At 36.1% G+C, this 14640-nt stretch overlaps 2 protein-coding genes across 6 annotated transcripts; one reads left to right on the forward strand and one right to left on the reverse strand.

The window, feature by feature from the left end:
• Positions 1 to 673: 673 nt before the first annotated feature.
• On the reverse strand, positions 674 to 11453 carry LOC132303544 (protein WVD2-like 7). Of its 4 annotated transcripts, none has more exons than XM_059800847.1 (6): positions 10995 to 11452; positions 9862 to 10271; positions 9595 to 9652; positions 9199 to 9267; positions 8961 to 9080; positions 674 to 992 (listed from the first exon to the last, which is right to left on the reverse strand). In XM_059800847.1, exons 2-6 carry the CDS (start codon positions 10257 to 10259, stop codon positions 867 to 869), a joined length of 771 nt encoding a protein of 256 aa, XP_059656830.1. In that variant the 5' UTR covers positions 10260 to 10271; positions 10995 to 11452; the 3' UTR covers positions 674 to 866. The 4 variants fall into 4 exon arrangements, with proteins under 4 accessions (XP_059656830.1, XP_059656828.1, XP_059656829.1 ...); XM_059800845.1 differs by having other exon boundaries at positions 9199 to 9303; XM_059800848.1 differs by having other exon boundaries at positions 927 to 1459; positions 9199 to 9303; positions 10995 to 11453.
• Positions 11454 to 12756: 1303 nt separating this feature from the next.
• Positions 12757 to 14419, forward strand: LOC132303543 (putative glucan endo-1,3-beta-glucosidase GVI). 2 transcript variants are annotated; one of them, XM_059800844.1, is made up of 3 exons: positions 12757 to 13224; positions 13328 to 14011; positions 14129 to 14419. In XM_059800844.1, exons 1-3 carry the CDS (start codon positions 13158 to 13160, stop codon positions 14281 to 14283), a joined length of 906 nt encoding a protein of 301 aa, XP_059656827.1. In that variant the 5' UTR covers positions 12757 to 13157; the 3' UTR covers positions 14284 to 14419. The 2 variants fall into 2 exon arrangements, with proteins under 2 accessions (XP_059656827.1, XP_059656826.1); XM_059800843.1 differs by having other exon boundaries at positions 12791 to 13224; positions 13328 to 14419.
• Positions 14420 to 14640: the final 221 nt, after the last annotated feature.

The following is a 14640-nucleotide window of genomic DNA, read 5'->3' on the forward strand; positions in this document are numbered from 1 at the left end:
AAAAACATGGAAATGGAAATAACAATGCAAATAAATTTAACTAAATTAAACTAAGAATTAAAGAGATATGAAGAGAGTCTTAGGGTTAGGATTCACTACTAAGCCCATGTAATTAACCATATGCTTTCAATTAATGGGGAATTCATTAGTGTAATTATAGATGTGGTCACATTATCATCACAAATCACAATTGTAATCATAGATTATCAACATCAAGAATGAATTGTCTACCTAATGATAATTAAACTAAAGTGTAGAACCCATTCAAGACTACGTCATAACCCACCATACACATTCACAAATGTATCCGATAAGAGCACACATCAATCAAGAGGATAATACTAATTGTAATTAGAAGTATGGATTAACATAATCAAACAAAAATTGCCTACTTTACTACAATTACCTAATGACAATATGCTAATTTGTAGAACAACCCATCAAGATTAAGCCTTTATCCATCAAATTAATTGACAATTGTATCAACTAAGTCTCATGCTATGGCCATCACTAAACACAACTAAAAGAAGTATCTAGTGTAGAGTATAATTCTAAATCAATCACACATAGACATGCAATTTTCATATAGAATCAATGGAAGAATTAATTTTCAATCATCTAATAAAGAATAAAATTCCTAATTAATCATATATAGATATACAATCAACTTGGAGATTTCAATGGAAGAATTAATCAATACAAGCCCTAATTTGTCAAATCAAGCACGTATATATAAATAAATCACAAGGCCATATATTTAATTACAACATAATAATTCTCCAAGAAAAGAAAAACAAAGGTTTAGGTTACATGAACTTAGGGCTCATCCAAGCCCTAAGTGAAGAACTAGCTCATGGAAAAGATGATCATGGTGTCAACAAGCTCCATCTCCATCTTTTGGTTCCTTCTTCTTCTTCCTTCAATTGTAGACAAAGCCTCTGTAAAATATTCTTCAAACCCCTAGCTTTTCTTTTTTCCCCAGAGAGAACCTTCTATTTTAAGATACAGAAAACTAATAAAACTTAATAATTAAAATAATAATCTCCACCTTAATAAAATAAAAACTAACCCTAAACTAATGGCTCACTGGACCATAAGCAATAACCAAATTAAAGCCCAATAGTTCACAAAATAAGCCCAAATAATAAGAAAATCCTATAATATTGCCAAGTCCTGGAGGATCAATCCCCCCACCCTGGGGGATCGATCCCCCAAGAGTTGGAAATTTCCTTTAAGCCCTATTTAGCTCCATTTTGGCCCTGAGCTCATTGGTTTGCTTCTTCATCTATGGGAACATCATCAAAGGCCTGAGATTGACCGCTTTTGAAGAATAAACACACTATACGAGCAATGGGCTGCGACCTCATTTTTACCATTTTCTGAGCTTTTTCTAAATATCTTTGCTTGACTCCAAAAAGGCTTTAGTGAACCAAAATTAGCTCATTTTAACTTTATTACCCTGAAATACACATAAACATAAATTAGGACTAAAACATGAAATTAAGATAGATGCAAAGACTGAAATATCCTAACTTAGGTGCTGAAATGTGCAACATTTAAGCACTTATCAGCTAGTGGTAAATAGTGGTTGTTAGGGGAAGCAGTGAGCGTTATGTTTGTCCTTTATTTATAAAGATATTATCTTAAGGATGTTTGGGAAAAATCTTTTAATAGTGACTTGATGGTTTGATGGGGTAATAGGTTTGAACGGTTGTCGGGATGGGTGATAGGGGAGGTGTTATGATGTCGTGGTGTGATCTTTAGTGCGGATGAGCATGATGGTTTCAGGTATGATCCGAGGAGGGATTAGGGATTATGAGATGGGGTTGTGTGTTGTTAGATAGGCGATGGGGTTGTGTGTTAGTTGAAGTGATTGGGGGCAGTTTAGTCTCTTGAGCTGGTGAGAGCGGTGTTGCCAGATAGGCACTTTTTCCTTTGACGAGTCGTGGGTGGATGTGACTGACGTGACGAGTCTTGTTCCTTGTGTTTCTGTGACGTGAACGTTGGTACTCTTATCATAAGTGTTGCGGGGTACTTATGCAAAGCTTTGATGTTGACTGTGTATGACGGTCCATTTTTGGCGAGGTCGCCTAGAGTTACGGTCGTAGTCTCGTATATGTATCTAGTTGATTCTTCTCCTTGTGCATAAGGAGTTCTTTTTGTCTCAGGTGAGATTGAGTGCCTATGGCTGGATGATTGATGAATAACATGTGACTAGTCACTAGGTGCACTCAGGCATGAGTCGTTAGTCTCTTCTGAGAACCAGGCTTGTTACCCTTTCTGTTGTTCCAGTCCTGGCAAGGATGTTGTTTGTTGTGAGTCTTGTCTCTGTCTAGGAATTTTGCGTGTCTGTGGGTGGATGAATTGTAAGTAGGTATTGCGCCGTTAGAGTTCATCGATTGAGATTTTGATTGAAGGGGTCGACTTACTTCCACGGCGGAATGTATAGTCCTTGGTTTTTGGTGGAATTTGTTTTGAGGATGGTTTTGATTGGTGGGATGTGTGGCACGGGTTGCCGAATGAGGGTTATGTTTCTGATGATTAGTGCTAGCGGTGATGGCTAGGGAATGTGTCGTGAATTGCAGTTTGAGGATAATTGGGTGATATAACTCATGTATTTGGATGATTTTAAAAGTGATTGATTCTAGTGGTGTCTTGAGGACAAATGTTGGTATTGTTTGAATGTTTTGTAGCTAGAGCGTGATTGTAGGGTTCCAATGAAGAACTGTAGGAGTGATTGACCTTGATTTTAAGGTTTCAAATATGCGACGATCGTATTAAATGTTTTGAAGAGGTAAGGATCAAAACGAATTGTGACTTGGAGTCATTTACCTGGTATGGATGTTACGAAGAGATAGAGATCTTTTATAATAGTTGGTGATTGTGATGTTTGGTGTCGTTTTGTTTTCGGCTTGTTAAGGGTTATGTAATTAAAGTGCAATTGGGATTTTAGAGCTGATATGTGACTGTATGGCGGACGAGGTTACGTAGAGTGATAGATTGATTAGAGAGTAGATCTCCTGATTGTTTTGTGGACGGTATAGAGTTGTGTTTGAGGTTTAGACCTGAAGACAAGAACGACGTCTGTGTCGAGATCAGATTGAGGATGAGGATGGCCTGGCCAACCATTTCTCCTGAATCAATCCCTCTTTGGCACGATGTCGGGTCAAGGGTCAATGATTACTCCGACTTGTTAGTGATAGTGAAAGTATGATAACAATGTGGACTTACATGATTTATCTTGAGTGACGAAAGGTGTTGAATGGTATTGGGTGTTTGATAGCAGGTTAGTGGTACGATCATTGATTTTTGAGAATCTCGTTTTGAGGATTTGTGTTCAGAATGCAGGGTAGTACATTTTATTATTTTGGGTGACTCACGATTGTATGGTTGTTGGGAGATTCATCATTTAGTTATCTTGAGGTTGATCAGTATGATGATCGTCGGTTGGTGCAATTGGTGTTCGTTATAGGATTATGTGGTTGTATAGCTGTATGTTGGATGACAAGTATTAGCTTGACAGAGATGCGTTGATCTAAGGTTAAGTCTGATCCTCATTGGGGTCTGGTTTGTTCTATAAAGAGACGGTTGAGATAGGATGTTGTCATGTTCAGGGGTCTTGTAACCATTTTTCTTTCAAGCCTTGTATAGTTATATAGAAAGGACCAGTGTTGGTTTTAAGTTGAGTATAAAATTCAACGGGTTTTGTGTATAATGTTATGAGTGAGGAGTATATTCATAAGGTGGTGATCATTAGGTTCTCTGGCGATAGATTGTGACTGCCTATTGACGTCCAGTGTCAAAGGCAATAATGTTGGTGGATTCATAGTCTCGGAGTTTTGTAAGGTGTTCTTGGAGAGTGTGTGACTGTTGTGCCTTTTCTTTAAGGAGGGTAGATTTCGAGGACGAAATCTCTTTAAGGATGGTAGATTGTGACGTTTTCGATTTTTCAGCGTTTTTCATTTTTTCGGAATTTTCATTGTCACAGGGGCATTTTCGTCTTTTCACGTTATGTGTACGGGATTGTGGTTGGGTCCATTTACATTTCATACATTTTAATTTGTGTGAATTAAGTGGTGCATTTTTATGTATGTGGTGTAAATTGAAATTAAAAAGAAAAAGGGAAAAGAAAAGAATTAGTGGTGGGACCCACCATTGAAACAAATTGGTTAGAGACCATTTTTGGTCTCTCACACTCTCTCTCCCCGCTACCGCTTCCCTCTCTCTACCTTCACTCCATTTTTCCTTCTTCTTTGCTTCAAATCTTTGAGACTTGATAACTTCTTCAATTCTTGGAGTTTTCGAGTGACGTTTGAGGTGAAACGAAGAGCACGACGAGCTCTACGCGCTAGTGTAAACAATTTCAACTTAGGTGCTTCCCTTGGATTTCAAAATTCTTGATCATTTTAAGCGTTTTGCTCAATTTGAGGTAGGGGCTTCCTAATTCACATTATTCATGTACCTTTGTGAGTTATTCTACTTGAATTGTGTTATAGCATGCTTATTGGTGTTAATTGTAGCCTAAAATGTCTTGATATTATATATGTGAAGACTTGTCTTGATTGTGCTATATGAGAAGCATGCTTATATAATGAGTTTTATGCCTATTGTATTGTTCACATTGCTATGAATGGTGTATGAAAGCATGCCCTATTGTATTTTGTGATAATCCATTATTGTTTAAATATTAAAAGTATGAGAACATGCTTACTTGTGTTGTGTCAAATTCCTCATTTTCATATAATTGAGATCATGAGACATGCATGTACACCATTGGGTTGCATGAAGGGAAGAAATTATTTTTGAAATGAAAATGGGGAGTTTTGGGAAAGAATATTTTGATGAAAGTGTTTTGGAAAACCCGGTCGCTGCGGAGTCACTAACGGGCCGGTAGGTTAATGTAACCTAGAAGGAACTAGGGAGATTGCCCTAGCGTGGTTGAGCTATCTGGGACCCATAATGACGCTGCGGAGCCACCAAAGGTCAGGGACAGTAGCCAATCCTTCTCTCGGCGCTGCAGAGTCACCAAAGGGGGTTACATTAACAGTTTGAAGGTGATGATCCTAATTGTGAAAATGGGGAGTGGCATCAGCATGCATTGCATCTCCATTGCATCTTATTATTTGTGTTGAGAATGATAACCATGTTGTATTTTTTTTCTTTTCCTATGTTGAATGACCCCAACTCCTATTGGCCTATTCTTTGTTTTGGATTCACGGGGTCTCATGAGGTGCGTCTTTAGCGTCTTCTACTGAGCAAATTGCTCACCCCACTATACTTATATTTTTTTCAGGTCATGGCAAAATGACGGATGAGATTCCTCCGCAAGCTTGAAAGTTGTTAGAAGATGTTTTTTTTGCTATTTTGTATTTGGCCATTTCATGTGTAATTGTAATTTTGGGAATGTAAATAATTTTGTATTCATGGCCATTAAGAAAATGTAATTAACTTTTAATTATACTAAATTCTCTAGTGTATTTTAGTGACGTGTGGTAAATTATGTTAATAACGTTGTTGTTATTGAATTTATTGTTGAAATGTATTAAAATTACACGTAAGTGTAGTGGCGTGGGTGTTTGAATTACCAATGTTGGTGTATCTAGGTTATCACTGGACAGTGGGAAGTGGAAGTGAAGATTTCCCAGAATCGGTCAACGTATAGCTTCCCATACGTCGACCGGTATCTTCACAGTGTAGGTTAATGTTGCATACGTTCCAAACCAGTCGACGTATGGCATCCCATACGTCGATCGGTATCATGTCCCAAACCAATTGACGTATGGCTTCCCATACGTCGACCGGTATCTTGGCAGTGGGTTTACCCACTGTTCATACCCAAACCAGTCGATGTATGGTGTGGATACGTCGACCGGTTTCTATCTCTTAAGTAATGTGTGTTTAGTTTCCCAAATTGCACTTTGGCACCCAAGTGAGGTTTCACATAATTATTTTATGACCCATTAAAATGCCATAATTATATTTTTAACCCCCGAAAGGACTGTATTGCCCCGAATCTTATTTCATTTACTATGTGATACAAGTTAATGACCGTTGTACCCTTGAGTCTCAATTTATTGAATTGTGATAGATTACCATTTTGCCCTCTTCGGACTTTGATATTTAAATGTAGCGTGAAATGACCGTATTACCCTCGAATGTTTTTGGGTCGGGTTACGACCCGTTTAAAGATCCGGATCCATGAGGAGCTGGGTCGTTACATGTTATTCCCGAAATTCAAAGTTAGGAACAATGTGATAAAACCAATGAAAACAATGATGGGAATCCTAGTCATATAGTGTCAATGTATCTGAAACAGGGGAAGAATCACTACAACCAGACACTAAAGTTTCCAAAACCGAGCCTCTAGTTTATACTCAGAGAATACCTCATCAAAAGAGTCAAAGTCAGCTTATTCTTCTTGGAAATGGTCAATCTCAACCTCTGTGAACTGGATCTCCAGATATCACAGGTAATTCCGTTCCCAACCTTTCTCCTAACCAAGAACCATTGGACTTTGATATTCCTATAGCTGTTAAGAAAGGTATTTGAATCAAATATCCAAATCCAAAATATCCCATTGCTAAATATCTTTCTTATGAAAAACTCTCTCATACTCATAGGGTTTTTACCTCAAAAATCTCACACTTGTTTGTCCTTAGAAATATTCAGGAAGCTCTTGATGATCCAAATTGAAAGTTAGCAATGATAGAAGAGATGAATGCTCTTAAAAGAAGTGGTATTTGGGAGATAGTTGATTTACCTAAGGAGAAAAGAACAATAGGCTGCAAGTGGGTCTTTACTGTGAAATGTAAAGTTGATGGTAGCATAGAGAGGTACAAGGCAAGACTAGTAGCAAAAGGGTTCACCCAGACCTATGGAATTGATTATCATAAACTTTTGCTCCTGTAGCCAAGATAAACTCAATCAGAATTTTGTTATCTTTGGCTATGAATTTCAGCTGGCCATTACACCAGTTAAATGTAAAAATTGCCTTTTTAAATAGAGATCTTAAGGAGGAGGTCTTTATGAATCTACTACCTGGGTTTGAGGGAAAATTGGAACCTAATAAAGTCTGTAGACTGAAAAAATCTTTATATGGTCTCAAACAGTCCCCTAGAGCTTGGTTTGAGAGATTTGGGAGAGCTGTGAAGAATTATGGCTACTGTCAGAGCCAAGCTGATCATACCATGTTCTACAAACATAGTAGAGAAGGCAAGGTTGCAGTGTAAATTGTCTATGTGGATGATATAGTCTTGACAGGTAATGACAATGAAGAATTGGAAAGACTGAAAAAGAGACTTGCAACTGACTTTGAGATCAAGGATTTTGGTGCATTAAAATACTTTCTTGGAATGGAGTTTGCTAGATCCAAAGAAGGTATATTTGTGAATCAACGTAAATATTTTCTTGATTTACTTAATGAGACAGTCTGCTAGGATGTAAACCAGCCGAGACACCCATTGAGCCCAACCTAAAGCTGCAACCTTTTAAAGATAAAGAAGTTATGAATAAATAGCAGTACCAAAGACTTGTTGGAAGACTGATCTACTTGTCACATACACGTCCAGATATAGCCTTTGCAGTCAGCATGGTTAGCCAATAGCCAGTTTATGCATTCACCTGGACGAGAACACTTTGATGCAGTCTACAGAATTCTCAAATACCTAAAGGGACCCCTAGAAGAGGTCTACTGTTAAAAAACCGTGGGCATTTGCAAGTTGAAGCCTATACTGATGCGGATTGGACTGGGAGTGCTATTGATAGATGGTCAACTTCTGGCTACTACACCTTTGTTCGAGGTAACCTTGTCACCTGGCAGAGTAAAAAACAGAATGTAGTAGCAAGAAGCAGCGCAGAGGCCAAGTTTAGATCAGTTGCTCATGGAATTTGTGAGGTGTTATGGATTAAGAGACTATTGGATGAATTAAAGGTCTTTAATCCGTTGCCAATGAAATTGTACTGTGACAATAAATTTGCTATTTCGATTGCTCACAATCCAGTGCTTCATGACAGAACAAAGCACATGGAGGTAGACAAACACTTCATCAAGGAAAAGCTCGGAAAAGGATTGATATGTATGCCGTACATTCCTACTACCGAGAAAGTTGCAGATGTGCTTACAAAGGGACTTCCTACAAGACAGTTCGACAAACTAATTAGTAAGCTGGCTATGGAGGATATCTTCAAACCAGCTCGAGAGGTAGTGTTGAAAAGGAAAGATTCGGTAGTAATACTACCAAATTATATTAGCTGTAAATATAATTCTTTGGAGGATATTTGCTGTAAATAGAATATTGGTCAAATGCTGTAATTAGGAAATTATTAATTAGGCTAGCTAGTTATGTGCATGTATACACTCCTATAAAGAGAACCCGTGTAAACTTGTGAATGGTGTGCTAATACAGAGAAAATGTTTATTCCATATTTCTTTCCTTTCAAGTTTATAGACTTGAAACTACACCTCTCTCCATCATCTTGCACTTGAAGCTACACTTTTCACCATCTCTTTTGGAGTGCTAAGTGTCTTTCTAGTAGTTTTAAGTAGTTTGCTTAGTCCTTTGTGCTGCTACTTACCTTCTTCAAAACCCTTTTATCTTTGTCTTCTACTTTGTTCTTTTCTTTATTGTGCAGATGCTTATTTTGTTGGCTAATCAAAGGTGATTTGGGATATGTCGTCGGCATCTGTATTTTCTCAATCAACCATAATTATGATAAATTTAAGAATTAAACTCCACATTTCAACTTAATTTTACCTTAAATTGGCTTGAAATGTTACAGATATACCTATAGCTTGGTGTGAGATTTTCATATAGTATGCTTAGTTAATCAGATCGAGTTTATTAAAGAGTTTGGATCTGTCAAAATCCATATGTTGTTTGTTCTTGTAAGTTGTGCTACTATTAGCATTCCCAAAAATTTCTAACTTGCCACCAAGTTAACACACAAGTTCAAAGGCTTACCTTCTTTGATACTGGTGCTGAAATGGAATCTTTTCTGTGATAAAAGCTCGGCAATGGCAACGCTTTGAATGTGGAACTCTTTTGAAATTTAGTGCTCTCCAGTTCATCACCTTCCGGCTTCTTCACTCATACATTTATGGCAATAACTCTAATTATGTATTGAAAGCTTTGAATTCAATCTTATTAGGTAAAAAGATGGAAAACCAAGAAATAAGAAATGTTTAATCTCATTTCTCACCTTGGCATTGACTTGTTTCTTTCTTTCAACCTCTTTTACTTGAACTTTATCCTTTGTTTTAAGATGATTCTGTATCAGGAGCCAATGAAGAGACAAGTTTGCTAACTGCATAAAATTTTATAATAAGCATAACAAATTGGTTTTGATATATAACAACAATGGATGGAAAATGTTGTGTAAAGAAGCCTTAATCATCATCTCTGTTCTATATAGTGATAAAAGTAATACTCTTTCCTGTATTAGATATATATATATATATATATATATATATATATATATATATATATATATATATTTTTCAATCTTTGGAGAAATTCCTTAATTCAGAATATCTTTTAATTAGAACTTCAAATTGACAGAGGCTTGTGCTTCACAATTAGAATATATGCTTCTTACCTCTATATTTTTATCAACATGCTCATTAGTACTAACTTTAGGCCATTGAGCAGAGAACCTGTAGTTTCAAACAAAGCCAAGATTTCACATTCTTTGACTTTATACCAAGAATACAAGCCTTTGCTAATATATATATATATATATATAAGCCATAAAACTTGGGAGGCCATGTTATCCTTAGGAAAATATATTGGCTAGAAGGCAAGGTCCAATTTTTCCAAAGGAACAAATAATGAAAATTTGAGATTATGATATGTTAGAACTTACTTGTAATTCAAACTGGCAGATTTGGCTAGGGTTCTTTTCGAGTCCTTTAAATCCATTGACCCTCGCTTTTCTCTAGACATTCTTTTCTCCGTTGCCAAAGAAAATGGCTGAGGGATGGTGACCTTTGCCTTGAGATTATGCTTTGAACCTTGTTTTAGTTTCTTTGATGAATCAGTTTGGCCATCTCCATCTCTTCCTTCTTCCATTGCACGGTTTTCAACTTTGACTTCAGCTTCATTTTCATGTCTCTCTTCTGTCATATTATCTAGTAACTGCTTAGCTTCGAGCATTGGAATAACTCTCTCTGTTTGATTGCTGTCATCTTGTTTATCAGGCTTCTCTTCTTTACTCTGACCTTGTTCTTCAAGACAATGTTTAGTATATTCTTCCTCTTCCATTTCTACGGAGTTCTAAGGAACGAAAACAGATCGTAGAATTTTAAGTACAATAGAAAGCAAGTTGTTGAACTTGTTTGTCTAGTTTTAATATTAGGCTGCAAAAGTTATATCCATATATGAAATGCTTGCTTGAATGTTGCATGGTTGATAAATAAAAATAAAAATAATAATAATAATCTGTTTTGTTCTAAGCTTTGTCTCTTCCCTAAAGCTAATTTGTCCTGCAATTCTATCCGACACAGAAATCTCTTCAAATTTTTCCAGGAAAACCAGCTTCTGTTTGTTTTATGTTTGGTAACCATTAGGGTGAAGCATAAGTTGGTGATACTCATTTTGAGAAATTTCATTGGAGTTAGTTTCATCTCCGTGATTTCATATTATATGGAACTTTTGCAGTTTTTATGATTTCATAGATAAAATTTTGACAAGATTAAACTATGCTTATAACATATGATAATTTGTTAATCCCCTGAAGAGCCTAATGAATAATTAAGAAGTCTCCTAGTGTCTTGTCTGTCTAAACACTGTGAATAGCCAAGATTTAGAGTACAGTAATTGCAGAAGACAATCTGAAACATCCCATGAATATTTTTGTACATGGCTAACGATTCTCGTAGTTCACAAAGACTATCAAAACATCACAATTATAAAACCCAAATTCAATTTTTGTATACAATTGATCAATAAAGATGTGGACATGAACACAATGAGACAGAAAGAGATAGATGAACTTACCTTTAGGGGGGTCCTCTAAGCTCTCTCTAGAGGTGTAAAGCTTTCCCGTGAAACTGAACACTAAACACTACTTAAATGAATTCTTTTTAGTCAGTAAGATAAGCATTAATCGTAGTTTAATTGTAATTAGATATGGTCTGTTGATTCAGTTAAATATTATTTGATGACTATGGATTCCAAAATAGGTGCAATTGTCATAAACTTAAGGACGTACATACCCTATCTTGCAGTTGTCCTTGTAACTGTTTGTGCCGGCTACTTATTATATATCCTCAATGCAGTTGTCCTCACTAACACCAACATTTTACAATTTAGATACCAATCCAGTGGTGCATAAATCATGTCTATCTTGCTACTTCATCGATTCGAAATTAATTTCTTTAATGATTTTGCAGAAAAGTAAAACGAGGGGAACAAAATAGACCGAAAATGAACTCTAGAATTCTAAATTCCCTATGGTGGTATTGAAAAACTGTAACTTCTTAAAAAAAATATTATTTCATTAGCAGTGAAAATAAAAGTTAACTTTGTTTGAATAATCTAAATTCCCTCAAGTACAAGCATAGATGCAGCTTAAAATTGCAGATTATAAATATGCTTTACAATCTGTTTGTGGTCTTTAGACATACATTTTAGGATGGACAAGGTCAGGTACAAGGATTCAACTCAAGTTTCTGACATTGATTCTTGAATAATTACCATATAAATCAACTGCTGCATATATATAGGCTGGTGGTGGTAGTTGTTATTTGCTCATCTGGAATTTTTTTTTTTTTTTTTTTTGGGGGGGGGGGGGGGGGGGGGGGGGGGGGGACTATTTAGTCATTTGAAGCTTTTCCCAAACATTTTTATGAAGAAAATATGGCAACTTCTATGCTTATTGAATCTTATCGGCCAGCTAAAATGATATAAAATTAATACTACTTCTAATATAGAATCATAGTATAAAGTATGAATTATTGTTGACAACTTGATGAGCTTTGCTTGGAGCAATGCTACAAGTGACATATTCCATCTTAACCATATCTAAATCTTGTTTGCTAAGGATAAGAATGGAGGAGTTGTTTAAGACAGATACATTAGCAACTTAGAACCAATTCATTGTGCAGAGAACATAGATTGATAAATAATAATATATGATTAAATTACTAAATGCACCAAAACACACTTACAAAGGCATTTTGTGGACTGATTCAGATTTTTTACATTATTTGTGCACAATGTGGCTGGCTGTCCAATGTCCTTCGACTCGGATCAGTATTTTCGTGCTCGGCAGGCAGTCCAAAATGGCACTTAGTAGAGTTTCATGTGACCTAAAAATTAAAGAAGAATCCATCAAAGTTCCAAATGCCTCAAAACCAATTTCCTCCATGACACACATGTATATACTGCTTTGATCTAGTGTTAGGAGACTATGAAGAGGGCTTTAAATATACAAAATTATTTTTACCCACCATAAGAATAATTTTCTGAAATAAAAAACAGAACTCAGAGATGAAATACACTTAAGAATACAGGACAAAAACAATAATAAGAAACCACATCTCTTAACCTTTGGTCCTGCATTTGTCCCTTCTATCAACTGTGGAGCCAAAGATTAATGTCTGCTAACTATATTTTAATGTCAATATTTAAAAGACAAACTGCCATTTAAAATGATACACAAATGACAAGCAATATAATAAAAATCAACAGAATATGCCTTACTGTATAGAACAAACCAGATTATCAATTTTAATTTCAAAAGGGACAATAATATCAAACAATATTGAACTACTAGGTACCTAATGTCAAACCTGAAAAGAACTTTGACACATTATTTGGGCTTTGAAAATGCAATAATACATATGAAATCAAGAAAAATGTTTCTTGGCTATAAGAGATAAACCTTGAGAGACCCTACAAACAAACAATTTTCATATGTAAAATATGTATGAAAGTGTGTCCATATGAGTAATCCAGACGTGGTATTCCCCAAGTCATTTTCATAGTAATCGTCGTCAGACGAAAGGTTGCGTTAATGCTAGGAAGCTATAGTTTTAATTTACTAAATTCTCTCCTCTATATATATTATTGTATACATCAAGTGATACATTGAGATCTTTAGGCCATAGATGATCACTCTGTCTTCAGAGGGCAAAAAAGGTTGAGAAATTTGTTTCAATGGGTTGGCTTTTCTGTAGAATCGTCGTTTTCTTTCTTCTCGTGCTTCAATTTAATATATTTACAGGTATATACTTCATATGTGATTATAAATTTATATTGTCACTAGCATACATATCTTTTAGCTCATAGTTTTTGAATCATCCAATTTCAATTTCTTTGTCATGTAGAGGCTCGACTTGTTGGATTGAACTATGGATTGCTAGGGAACAACCTCCCACCACCAAGCAAAGTTGTTGCACTCTTGAAATCAAGAAACATTACAAGAATTCGCCTCTTTGCTCCGAATCACACTGTCCTCAGAGCATTAGAAGGCTCTGGAATTGAAGTTATCCTCGGAACCCTCAATGAGGATCTCAAAAATATTTCCAGTGATGTTACATATGCCTTAAGCTGGATCACAAGTAATGTAGAACCATACTCAGACACAATTAATTTCCGGTGCATATCAGCTGGCAACGAAGTCATACCTGGTGACTTGGCAGATTTTGTGTTACCAGCTATGAAAAATCTCCACACTGCCTTAGCAGCCTCTAATCTGATCAATATCCCAGTAAGCACATCGGTTCCAACTTCAGTTCTCGGGACTTCATACCCTCCTTCAAAAGGGGAATTCGCAGAGAATGTGAACTCTATAATGACATCAATCACAGCTTTCCTAGCAGCAAAGAAGAGTCCTTTGCTTGTCAATGTGTACCCTTACTTCGCATACATTTCTAACCCGAATGACATCCCATTGTTCTATGCACTATTCAACAGTACTGAGGTGGTTGTGCAGGATGGGAAGCTCGGGTACAAGAACCTATTTGATGCCATAACTGACGCAGTTTATTCCGCGCTAGAGAAGGCAGGGGGTGAGTCTCTGGACATTATCATCTCGGAAAGTGGATGGCCATCTGATGGAAATGGTGGCATTGCAACAATACCAAATGCTAAAATGTATAACAATAACCTTGTTGAGCATGTTTCAGGATCATTGGGCACACCAAAGAGGCCTGGGAAGAGTATAGAGACCTATGTGTTTGCCATTTTCAATGAAAATCTCAAGCCTCCTGGGACTGAACAGAACTTTGGCTTGTATTACCCAAATATGACACAGGTTTACCATCTAAACTTCTCTCAATAGACACCTTTGACATATGGAGGCCTATTTTTCTTCTATATTACCAATAATACCCTCTTTCTCTTTTCTTTTCTTTTCTTTCCTCTTTTTTTTTTTTTTTTTTTTTTTTTTTTTTTTTTTTTTTTTTTTTTTTAGATTTTTGAGGTTAGATAAGATATGCATACAAAAAGAGAAGGAAAATAGAGACAGCACCAATTGCTTTTACCCTTCACAATTCTTATTGATCAAACAATTAAGATGATTGACTTTCGTTTATCTCCTTTAATTGATCCATTAAAATTGAGCTTCTGGGATTTGAAAATTTTCCCTACTACACATAAAACTTGGTCACATCTGTGTGTGTTAAAGCTCAATTGTCAT

Source organism: Cornus florida, unplaced genomic scaffold (genome assembly GCF_030987335.1).
Source record: "Cornus florida cultivar Cherokee Brave unplaced genomic scaffold, ASM3098733v1 CherokeeBrave_3.0.0_Hap2_Chr04, whole genome shotgun sequence".
NCBI lineage: Eukaryota > Viridiplantae > Streptophyta > Magnoliopsida > Cornales > Cornaceae > Cornus > Cornus florida.

What these genes read in the sequence shown, in the direction of transcription:
- LOC132303543 (XM_059800843.1), top strand. Translation starts at nt 13,158, where the DNA reads ATGGGTTGGCTTTTCTGTAGAATCGTCGTTTTCTTTCTTCTCGTGCTT. An exon ending in TCAATTTAATATATTTACAG is followed by an intron (nt 13,225 to 13,327) that starts GTATATACTTCA and finishes TTTGTCATGTAG; the next exon opens with AGGCTCGACTTGTTGGATTG.
- LOC132303544 (XM_059800845.1), bottom strand. Translation starts at nt 10,259, where the DNA reads ATGGAAGAGGAAGAATATACTAAACATTGTCTTGAAGAACAAGGTCAG. An exon ending in ATGTTGATAAAAATATAGAG is followed by an intron (nt 9,304 to 9,594) that starts GTAAGAAGCATA and finishes AATTTTATGCAG; the next exon opens with TTAGCAAACTTGTCTCTTCA. An exon ending in CAGCACCAGTATCAAAGAAG is followed by an intron (nt 993 to 8,960) that starts GTAAGCCTTTGA and finishes ATCTTAAAATAG; the next exon opens with AAGGTTCTCTCTGGGGAAAA.